General features: G+C 34.5%; 1 protein-coding gene across 1 annotated transcript in view; it reads left to right on the top strand.

The window, feature by feature from the left end:
* The window catches only part of LOC129221084 (serine palmitoyltransferase 2-like), a 98316-nt gene that overhangs the window by 53755 nt on the left and 32114 nt on the right, over positions 1–12447 (top strand). The window contains exons 3-6 of the mRNA XM_054855524.1: positions 1504–1560; positions 1696–1866; positions 9060–9214; positions 10208–10353. Coding sequence (XP_054711499.1) covers positions 1504–1560; positions 1696–1866; positions 9060–9214; positions 10208–10353 — 529 coding nt within the window. The remainder of the gene's footprint in view (positions 1–1503; positions 1561–1695; positions 1867–9059; positions 9215–10207; positions 10354–12447) is intronic.

Genomic DNA, 12447 nt, shown 5'->3' with positions numbered 1-12447 from the left:
GTTATGATCGAAAACAGTATATTTCATGTACTTTCCCCATTAAATGATTAAATATAAAACCCATTGTTACGAAAATTCGTTGCCAACAACAGCAATATTAAAAGTAATCACAATAAAATTTTGAATCAAGCCTTCTTCGGAGCAAACATGAGTTTAAAGTCATTTAAACATTTAGAAACTCTACTTTTTGCATTCTTAGGGAAACACAGTAGAGCTTTTTTTTTCTTTTTGTGTGTGTGTACTAGTTAATTAAATAAAGCGCACGGTTTTTTTAGTGATCTTTGTTTTTGTTAGTTCATAGTTTGGAAATTCCTCAAATTTTTATATGCTTCAATTCGAGCAATTCGTTTCTAAATGAATGCTCGTTCGTTCTTTATAATTATTGCTATTTTACTTTTATGGGTAAGGAAGAAGCTCGATTTTTCTTCACGTCAAAGCGGGTGTTCTGAGTTCTTTCAGTTGAAACAGCAAACGAAAGAAAGTAGTTTCTCACAATTATTACTGATCCAGGCAACGCCGGGTATTCTTGCTAGTTCAATTTAAATATAGGCGAAATATGAAAATTACGATGACAAACAAACCAATGGCGTCAAACAGATAGAACATATGGCGTCAAGATTATATGCTTGATGAGAGCTCGTATTTTTATGAGTCTTATTTCTCATAGCACCCGCTGATGCACATGTGTAAAACTTATGCCAGTCAAATTCGTTTGAATCTTGATTCATTTTTTTTTAAATTTATTTAAAAGTAGTTTCCATAAATCGCTACAAACTACTATTGTTTTGTATCGAACTACTCACTACACTATTTCTTTTAAAAAGCAGTGCGCTACACTACAAACTACTAAAGATGTAGCGTCGCTACTTGTAGAGCGCATGTGTGTGTGAAATACATTTACACTAAAAATAATAACATAACATATTTTTTCAAAAAGTACTAAGCACTTTTCATAACGCACTCAAAAGGTCAAAATAACTTTTCTAAGTCAGAAAGAACAATTTAAGTATGCCTTTAGTTTTCAATTGTTAAATGAAATTGACATCACAAACGAAGAAAAGTGCGGTTCGTGTCATTTCAAACCAAACTTTCCCATTAAGAAAAGTGCATGTTTCATCACTTAAATTTAAGGCTGAAAGCTAGAATACTAAAATTGTCCTTTCTGACCCAGAAAAGTGTTTTTGCCCTTAGTATTAAAAATAAATCTGTCATTTTATCAGTACAAGGCTTTATTAACTCCCTGTACTGCTTAATTTTCTAAATAGAAACTATATTAAAAGGACTTAAAGATTATTATTATTTATTTTTTTAGAAATCACACCTACAAAATGAAATAAGGGGAGAATACGAAGCTTCCTCTTTCTCAATAAAGGTGACTGTTTATTTATCGTATGTAATAATGTTTTTTTTTTTTTTTGTCAGTGCAAGACTTTGCTTGATTTTCAAATAAAAACCAAAATTAAAGGACTTTCATTTTAATTGCAATTTATTTATTTGTTTCAGATACCTCAACCACAGAAGAAAGCAAGGGAAGAATACGAAGCTTCTTTGTCAATAAAGGTGACCGTTTATTTATCGTATGTTGTAAATGTTTTTTTATCAATACAAGGCTTTATTAACTCCCTGTATTGCTTGAATTTCTAAATAGAAGCCAAAATGAAAGGATTTTATTTCTTTATCGTTTATTTATTTCAGAAACCACTCCCACAAAAGGAAATAGGGGAAGAATACGAAGCTTCCTCTTTCTTAATAAAGCTGACGGTTTACTTTTCGTATTTTGTCCTCCTGGTATTTGGCCATTTGCGAGACTTTTTGCGGAGACTGGGACTGGAAAAAAATTGCATTGTTCGGGAGAGAAATAGAGAGGTAAGAAATAATGGTATCGCTTCCGAAATTTTAAAAGTGTTTTTTTTCTTGAAAGAGCATGTTTAATAATGTAGAATTTAACCATTTGTTAAAAAATTTGACTAAGTTTAATATTAGTTAATTATGATTTTAAACGGTGCAATTTCGTTGTTTACGCTTCTGCACGTGACATCATAAATGATGAAATACAATTCACTGTTGCCATTTTCAGAGATCGTAACATTTAATTAGCTTCTAGACTCACGTGTGTTGGCAACGATAGGGTTGATAGCAAGCGTAGAGCACAATTTTCATCCGCTTCTTGATTATCATAACGTGGAAGCGCAATAGACAGATGCAGGAAAGGACATCATTTGTGACGTCATAAAGACCACGCCTTATTTTCAAAATCGGACAGATTAAGAAATGATTTAAAATTAAGCGTTGGGAAAATGAAAGTTTTTTCTCGCTCCAAGCTTTTCTTTTTTTGCTTATTCTATCAATTTCAGTGACTAAAAGTAGTACTTTTGACTGAAAGAAAAAACCCCATTATAACACTACTGAAACACATGTAGCTTATATGCTCTTTCGTTTTTCTCCTTATGAGTTAAAAAAAATATTGTAACGGATCCGGCGCGACTTCCACTTTCTTGAAATGAAGACGCAGTTCTTGATAAAAACACAGGAGCTTTATTTACACTATGTACAGGAGAAATCGCTAACAACTGCTAAAATAATCATCAGCAATTAAGCAAATATCACTCAACACCGTAAACTCAACGGTTACACACGTATTTACTTCCAAATACGAAAACAACACAGTGAAATGCTTCGCTATAAACAGAGCTAATACACACTCTCAGTACAAATTCTCAATCGAAACTCCACTTTTTATCCATCGCTAACGGCTTATATACACACCGAAAAGAAATCTCTCAAATATTCCACACGCTTCTGGAAAAGACCGTTTTCAAATTTTATCAATGAACAAAAAGGAAATAGGGGGTTCGTATACTTTAGCCATATGAAAAGGGGTTGTATATTCATTACGGGAAACTATTTACAGGTTACGTTACTACAATAATTACTATTTACAGGATTTGTAACAATATGTATATCTTGTAGCAGAAAAGACAAATATTTTGCACGGTGTCAGAAGCTTGGCGAATTTCCGGCGAAGTAACGGTAACATGGTCTGCTTGGCGGGATTGCAGTAAACAATGGAGTTGGAGGACCGCTTTACAATTTAATGAAACTTTTAAAGTTGTTTAATGCCTTTTCAAAAAATATTTGGCCAATTATTTTCAACTAGAAAGCTGCCCGTCAAAGTACGACAGGTGAAAATTGCATCTCCTCTTCCACATTTGAACGAAGAAATATCCTGTTAGGTGATGTTTAGATATTTGAAATTTTAACCCCGACTCCAGAGTATAAACCCTAAACTTTAGTGGATAGTGTCTATTATTGACCACTTTTTTGTTTCTTGATTCCCCTAAAATGACTGTCTTGCAAGTAAAACAGTGAAGTGACCGGATCGAGTTCAGCCTTGTCACAATAAAACCTTTCCCTGCATGTTAAACGTTACCAAAACATATTATCAAATGATAAGGCCGTGGCGCGAGTTTCATTGTTGAAACTCACGGGTTACTCGATCATCGGCTATTATTGATACGAGGATTTAATGAAACTTGCAGTAAACAATGGAGTTTAGACTCTAATGAAACTTTCAACGTTGTTTAATACTTTTTCAAAAAATATTTGGTCAGTTATTTTTTATTCCAATATCTTTTTGTGGTTTGATTTATTTGGATTATCAGACTTTTGAAGTTTCGGATTTTTTGACGCTTCTGATTTTTGATGTTTCGGATTTTTTGAAGTTTTGGATTTTTGATGTTTCGGATTTTTTGAAGTTTTGGATTTTTGATGTTTCTGATTTTTGATGGTTCAGATTTCTGACGTTTTAGATTTTTGACTCCTCGGATTTTTGGCTCTTCGGGTTTGATGTTTCGGATATTTGACGTTTTGTATTTTTGACGTTTTGTATTATTGACGTTTTAAATTTTTGAATATTCGGATTTTTGATTTTTAGGATTTTTGACGTTTCGGATCTCTGACGTATCGGATTTCTGACGTATCTGATTTCTAACGTATCGGATTTCTGACGCATCGGACTTCTGACGCATCGGATTTCTGAAGCATCGGGTTTTTGACGTTTTGGCGTTCCGTATTTCTTACGTTCTACTGTATTTTAAAACATTTAATTGTCTTTCGTTTTCCCAATTTCACACTCCTATATCTTTATCACAAGCACAAAGCTTGAAAATATTTTTGAAAAGAATCACTACCTTTTTTGCGGAGTATATTCAATTTCCAACGTGTGAACTATTTTGACAATGACATTAGAGTCATTTTCGAATCTAGCAAGGGCAGGTTGTTTTCCTTACCTTAACACTGCGCTGGGAAAGAAACAACATATACAGAATTTCTTTCACTAAGATGAACCATGCGAAATGCTTGGCGACAAAATTGGTTTAATTCGATTAAGTGGGCAGCTTGGTGAATTTTTGTGAAAAATCCTCATTATTTCTAGAAAAGAAGTCCAAAAGATTTTAGCACAAGATATGAAGTCTGTTGGTTTCCAAGCCGGTTGGAGTTCAGGTCTAAAGCCCAAGTGCTAACTGACTGTTACGATAAGGGAGGAGGAGTCGGGGCACATTTTGAAAAAGTTTTATTAAACACTTTAGAGTTTTGAAATCGTTTGCACTATCTCACAATCTATTTAATAAGACAAATCATAACATAAATATTTAAAAAAAGATTTTTTCAATTGAAATATAATTTATTTTCTTAAAAAAGTAGTGTTGCTTCATATCGTTGAAACTAAGTATTCTGGGTTAGTATTCTGGGTTAATTTTCAATTTTTTTCAGAACAATATCACAAATATCTCAGCTTTAATTTTTACTCGGAGATCAAAAAAATGTTAATTCAATTAAAAATGGAAAATATTTGAAAAAAAATTTCGAAAAATTCGAAGGGAAAAAAAAATCACATTTTTTGCAGTAAACGTTTTTTTTTTAATTTTGCCGAATAAAAATGAAAGTAAACTGTTTGAAAAAGATCTGCTCGAAATTTCATGACTTTATCAGTTCTTGACTGACAAGAGTTTGAAGTAAAAAATCAGGAAAAATTGCATCATGTAGAAAAACGCGGTTAAAGTTTGTTAAGATAGAAATAAGATTCAAACGTCGTTTTAAGCAGAAAAAAAATGAGGAAGTCTTTTTAAATGATTAAAAAAAAAAGGAAAAATTGAGGATTTTTTGCGTGCAAGTTCCCCTTAACTGAGAAGTATGTCTATTCTAGCTAGTTTAGTGGTGTGAGAGACATTAAAATTAGAGACATGTTCTGAATTGTTTTGGAACGACCAGAATTTTGATAAACGTTTCTCAGAGTAGGAACTGAAGTTAACACTACATGGCACAGCTAAATGCCACCCCAAGATTTGAACGAAGACATTAAAATTTTGCGATTCGAGGTCGAAAAAAACTTCAAGTTCCTTTTTCAGAATGTACAGCTGTAATCAGAGTAGAAGAACAAAGTGAATTCACACACACACACACACACAACTAAAGATTTATATCGCTCCCAAGTCAAAAACTATTCATTCTGTGTATAATAGCCATCGATTTACAGATGTAGCTGCTGTTGCTTATTAGGTGATGTAATCATAAGAAGAATCTAATCTAATCTAGAAAGAAAGATATTCTCATCATTGTGTAAAAAAATTTACCGACAAGCGATAATTATGTCTCCCAGTTGGGACGAACCGCGTTGTAATGCTATAATTAGGATCTGCTTAGCCTTCACAAAGCTACCAGGTTAGCTTTGCTCCAATTATAGTTAATGTGGTTTAAACTGTGGAAGCGTTTACCACTTTTTCATCCCAGGGAAGCTATTCGCGATCTAAAAGTTGTACAAGACAAAGCCATAAGGCAGGGGTTTCCTTTCTGAAAATTTACAACATTAAAGTTTTTTATGGGAATATTTATGGGAATAACTTTTTCTTTATTTATCCTTACAATGCGTCAAGAATTATAATACGGATGGAAAAAAAAGTTTTTAGGTGATTTTCTGGTTTCAAAAAATCATTGGACGTTTATCAAAACTGACCATATCATTTCCCTCGATTCAGCGGCTTTGACCGGAATCTGGTGAGATTTGAATTGAAAGCTTGCACCAGTCTAGTTTGTGCAACGTAGCACAAACTGGTGTAGTGCAAGCTTTTAACGCACACTTTTAACTAATATTAAGGTGCATATGCACAATAGAGTAACGAAACTACATAGAGGGGTCCAGCTATACTAAGAAATTAAGCCGGAAGTTGCACCGCTGTATCCCAAGATCCTTAGCTTCTTGCTCAATATCTTGAGATACAGTTTGATTCAAAACATCCAGTTACTGAATCTCAATGGGGTTGTTTCCTTCAGTCAGAAGTAGTACTTTTAGTCACTGAAATGGATAGAATAAGCAAAACAAATAACATGGACCCAGAAAATACTTTCATTTTCCCAATAGTCAATTTTTAATAAATTTTTTTAAATGTCCGATTTTTCAAACAAGGCGTGGTCTTGATGACGTCACAAATGATGCTTTTTGGCGCTACTCTGTACGCGTTTTCACGTTATAATAATCAAGAAGCGAATTTAAAATTGCGCTCTACGCTTGCTATCAACCCTATCGTTGCCAATACACGTGAGTCAAGATGCGAATTAAATATTTTGCAATGTGAATGGCAACACAGAATGGCATTTCATCATTTGTGATGTCATCGGCAGGAAATGTAAATGATGAAAGATCACCGATTTAAGTAATTTTTAAAAAATATTAAACTTAAACAAATTACTTAAAAAATGGTTAGATCCTATGTTTTTAACCATGTTCTTTCAGAATAAAATATTTTTAAAATATTGGATACGACCCTATTGGTAGTTAATTTAAACTTATATACTGTTGCAAGTTTATAAAGCACGTTTTTGAAATTGCATTGCAACATGAATTAAAATGTAAACCAATCCGTCAGCTACTTCATTTGGTTGTTATCATAATCCCGCCCATAATTGCACCGCTGTATCCCATAATTCCGGCTTCATCTTTTTACCATCTTTTTATGTAAATTTCTTTACTCTATGCATAGCCCCACTAGATGGCTCTGGCGATTAACGGGTCTTAACAGTTTCTGACTTTTCTGGGTTAAACCCATGTAGCTCATGCACCCACCAATCAAAGATAACGTTGCAAAAAGTGTTTATTTTTGATTGGACGTCACCCATTTTGACCGCAAGTGGTGCTGAACGGAGCCCCTGCATCCACCAATCACACGCAACGCAATCGAAACAGGGCTTCCCAGTAGAGCCCTCTTTACTGCCATGAGATTTCGATTTCCAGTAGGGGGTCGAAAAGATAACCTACAATGATAAGTTTTTCTTCTGTATAACCCACTAAGATAAATTTTTAACTTCCGTAAACTGATACGCGCGTTTTCTAGGTTTCTGTGGCAGGGGTGTGTTGGGAAATGACTTATCAAATTTTTCAAATATCTTTCTATATATGCGTGGTGTTTCAAAATCCTCGATGAATATGTCAAGAGATGATGTAAGAGCCTATGATTCAGAAAAAAATTAACCTGGTAGAGGGTCCGATTTAGAAAGTTCAGGGCAGTGGGTTAGACACAGGCGTAGGATGTCCCCTAGGAAGTACAATCAACAATAGTGTTGTAGGAAGATTCCGATTTTTAATTGTAGCTAATAAATAAAATAATAGTTTAAAAAACTAAAAAGACACGCTTAGGTAGCAAAATGAACTAAAAAGTTAAAAAATAATCTTTGGATGACACGTATATCAAGTAATTGAAAAAACACTTAATTTTACTGTAATAGAAAAAAGCTTCTTATCAGTTGTCTCAAATTTCTTACACTTGTTATCCATGCAAAAATGTAAATAGGCAGCCCCCCCCCCACGCTTTTTTCTATTGTAGTAAAATTAAGTGTTTGGTCAATTACTTTATATACTTGTCATCCAAAGATTATTTTTCACTTTTTAGTTCATTTTGCTAAAAAAGCGTGTTTTTTTAGTTTTTTAAACTGTTATTTTATTACAATAAAACTAAGCGTTTGGTCAATTACTTTATATACTTGTCATCCAAAGATTATTTTTAACTTTTTAGTTCATTTTGTACTAAAGCGTGTGTTTTTTTAGTTTTTTAAACTAATATTTTTCAAATAAAATTTAGATACTAAATATTGCTAACACTTGTAACTCTTAAATGAAATCTTTATGCATGTGTTCGATTTTTATAATGGAATGTATCTTAGTATTCTGCATTTTATTTGCATTAGACATCTTGAATGCTTTCTCGTAAATTCATGTGCAAACATTGTTACACTCCGCAGCTCTGATTTGTACGTTGTAAGTAATTCTAATAAGCCACTGACTATTTGTAAAAAGGAAAGTTGAACCCACAAACATACAAGTGAAGTTAATAAAAGCGTGTTAATTAGAATAAACTAATAACCTATCGTTAATAAATTGATTTGATTATAGAACATTGCATTGTCATCGGGTCTGAGGTTGCATTCCAAATTTTAAAAGAATCCGATCACAAAAAGTGGGCGAAATTGAGTTGCAATATTATAATATTGCAAAATATTTAATTCGCATCTTTACTCACGTGTATTGGCAACGATCTGGTTGACAGCGAGCGTAGAGCGCAATTTTAATTCGCTTCTAGATTATCATAACGTGGAAACGCTGTAGAAAGATGCGGCAAAAAGCATCATTTGTGACGTCATCATGACCACACATTGTTTGCAAACTCGGACATTTAAAAAAAATAATTAAAAAATAACTGTTGGAAAAATGAAAGTATTTTCTGGTTCCATGGTTTTTTTTTTGCTTATTCTATCAATTTCAGTGACTAAAAGTACTACTTTTGACTGAAGGAAACAACCCCATTCCGGCTCTTCAAATTCATCTCCTTTTTACCATAGACAGGGGCCTCTCTACGTAAATTTCTTTACTCTAGGTATGCTAAAAGCATTACTAAGCTGTTGCCACTCACAGAAAGATAATCAACTATTATCTCGTTTGGTCGTCTTGGAGTGTTTTTCAACTGGAGTGAGGCTTGGTTGCAGCTTTTATCAAACACTTTATTTTTCAGGGTTACGTTCCGCTGTACCAGAGCTTCGAGAGCTTTTTCACCCGCAATATATACAGAAGGTTATGTCACGTGATCAACAACACCATCTGCAGCACGCCCGGGGCTACTGTGGTGGTGAAAGAGAGAGTATCCCACGACTTCAACTACACCTTTGAGTAAGACGTCTTTTGCATCTCACAGTTTTTCTGTTTTATCTTTTGTACATGTTTGGAAAGTAGAATTTTCCACGTTCTACGCAATTTGTTTCAATGCTCTAACCTACTTACAGCGGGAGTTATTTGCTTTTTTAGCTCGAATGTTTTTAGGCTTGGCTGAAATTTAGACACTACTTTTTTCATTAAATCTATTAATAAAAAGTGAAGGAAGTGATCCACAGTTTTGTTTTTGACACCATTGGAAAAAGCGACATTTTTTACTCCAGATTTTTACTCCGAAAAGCTAAGCTTCTATCTCGAAAGGAAAAAAAAAGTTACAAGCCTTTTTATATCAAGTTCGAAAAATCTTATCTCCATTCAAGATGTTAACCATTTTATTTTCCGGGTTTCCGCTTCTTGAATACATTGTTTCCTTCATTGTTCTAACTGCTTACGCTTCTTGAATCCATTGTTTCTTTCCATCTCTCTCATTTATTTTCACCGTAGACCGGACAAAGCCGGGATACGCAGCTAGTAAATAAAGCAATAAACCCTACGTGGCCTCGAAGGAAGCCACTGTACATCGAAGGATTAAGAGTTACTTTTCTACCCTTTCAAAAAGTAACTCTTGAGTAACAAATATTTGAGATAAGGCTAATTGTTATTTTTTCATCAAACACCTTTTGTTGTGTCGTACTTTCAAAGTCCAGGAGCAAAAACAATTGAGGCTATTTGTTTACAAAAATGTACAATATTGATTACAAAACTCATTTCCACATAAATCAATTCAAACGTACTTTTTGTTACGTCTTATTATCGTACTTAAAAGAGAACCTCGTTCAGCAACGTAGTCGTACATAGTTGCGCGTAATTTCTTACTCTTCCCGTCTTCCTCAGAGTGTTGCCACTTATTTTGTAATAAGTTGCTTAGGTGCTATTTGGAGTGACTTTCCGCTGGAGGAGGTTTTTACACAACACTTTTTTCGCAGAGTATAACCGCTTCTCTATTTTCAGATTCACCGGAAATGAAAGCGAATGCATCAATTTGGCGTCTTTCAACTACCTGGGAATGGCAGACAACAACGGAAAGTGCGCCGACGCCGTTGCAAAATGCTTGAACGAAAATGGCGTTGGAATATGCAGCACGCGGCACGAACTCGGTGAGTTTTCTAAATTACAACAAAATCTTTGTCCATAATTGGGAATACCTAATACTGTCCAATTATTATTTTTTGCTTACTCAAGGGCTCTGTCATCTACTCACTGCCGCTTACTAAACCCCGAAGAGTGCCTCGCAATCTTATTTGGTTTACAGCGTCTGTTAAGAAGAATCAGATTAACATGCACGTTGCGGATAAAAATAATAATAAAAAAAAACTAAAAATAAATAAATAAATAAATAAACGATTTGATGTGTGCATCACATATGACTTCCTTTTACGCCGATTTCCAAAGCCCTCTCATAAAAATGTTCACTTCGAAAATACTTCAGATTTATGCACAATTCTTAATAGCCTGTTTTCCTGCAAAAGTCACTAAAGGAGAAAAAAATAACTGTGCCATTCTTGTTAATGGGAAAGTAGCTATGCACAGTTTTTCCAGTAAAAGTCAAAGAAAGGATTTTTTGATTTAGCTATTTTAAGGGTAATTTAAAAGGAAATCAAAAAGGAAAAAAAAAGGAATTTAGAGAGATGTGCAGATTTTTAACATACCCTCAAGTTTTGGTTTCAAGAAATGGAAACGAGCTGATGTGTGCTGAGTGTATGGGTAGTTGTGTGTATGTGTGTTTGTGTGTGGGTGTGTGTATGTTGTTTGTGTGTCTGTATGCATGTGTGAGTGTGTTTGTGTGTGTGTTTTTGTAGGTGTCTGTATATATGCGTGTGTGTGAAGGTGTATGTATGTATGTATGTGTGTGTGTGTGTGTAGGAGTGTGTATGTATGCGTGTGTATGTGTAGGTGTCTGTATATATGCGTGTGTGTAGGTGTATGTATGTATATATGTATGTGTGTGTGTAGGTGTGTGTATGTATGCGTGTGTATGTGTAAGTGTCAGTATGTATGCGTGTGTTTAGGTGTCTGTATGTATGCGTGTGTGTGTAGGTGTATGTATATATGTGTGTGTATGTATGCGTGTGTGTGTGTGTGTGTGTAGGATATGGATGCAACCTCGAGACGCTAGACGAGCAGCATCGTGAGGAGCCGGTCGACGGTGATGCTGCAGAGGGTGCTGGCGGGAAAATAAAATCATAGGAACGCCAAAAACAGTCAAGTGAGAACAATAAGCAATCGTGATTGCTCAAAAAAACGAGCTGAGGTGTGCATTACATGACTTACTTTTACGCCAATTTAATGATAATAGCGCCTTGGAGTAAGCAAGGAAATACTAAATATTTTCACCCCTAGTTTCTTGCGAACCGAAGCAAAAAAGCGTTTTACACAGTTTTATTTCCCCATTACTGGCGATTTTAATGTGATTCAGTGGTTGACTCTTTAAATGTGACCAACATTGGCCGAATTAAAACCAGATTTATAAATTAAAAAAAAGCGCCAAATCTTTCGACAAGTTGGCGACAAAACTTGGCGGCCAAAAGCTTGGCGATATATCGCAAAGTGTTTGACGAATTATAACACCACTTGAGTTAGCCTTGAAATTAACAATAATTTCCCACAAAAAAGCCGTAAAAGACCGACTTACGAACATACGAATGCAACTAAAAGGGAAGGTGCACAACAAGAACCCACCAAGAGTCTACGTACCAAATTTCAACTTTATGGGACAGACCGTTCCTGAGTTATGCGACATACATACGCATATACGTACATACAAAAGTCACGAGAAAACTCGTTGCAATTGACTCGTTAATCTTTAAAATGGATATTTCGTGTGTCTATACGTTCTTAGGCACATACACGTCTGGTGGTGTCGAAAAAAAAAAACTCAACATTCATTCAGGGATGAGCAAAGCGGAAATTAAGGTCGATTTTTGAGTGAAATTTTTTTTCGCGAATACAATACTTCCTTTTTTGTAAAAAGAAGTAAAAAGCGTGCTCTTATTTCCGCAGAAATGGGGTTTGAAGGACGTTGTGTATCTAAAAACTCTACACCGATTGACGACGTGGTGAAAATCTACCGTGATGAATAAAAATATTCAAAAAAAAAAAATCTGTTTTAGAAAGTCACTGTTAATTTTGTGCTTCGGTTGGGATACGCGACTGCAGCGGACGGTGCACATAAATAGTAAATATCCTATGAC

The sequence above is a fragment of the Uloborus diversus genome, chromosome 4, assembly GCF_026930045.1.
Source record: "Uloborus diversus isolate 005 chromosome 4, Udiv.v.3.1, whole genome shotgun sequence".
Classification (NCBI taxonomy): Eukaryota; Metazoa; Arthropoda; class Arachnida; order Araneae; family Uloboridae; genus Uloborus; species Uloborus diversus.
This window is presented reverse-complemented; position numbering and strand designations above follow the sequence as displayed.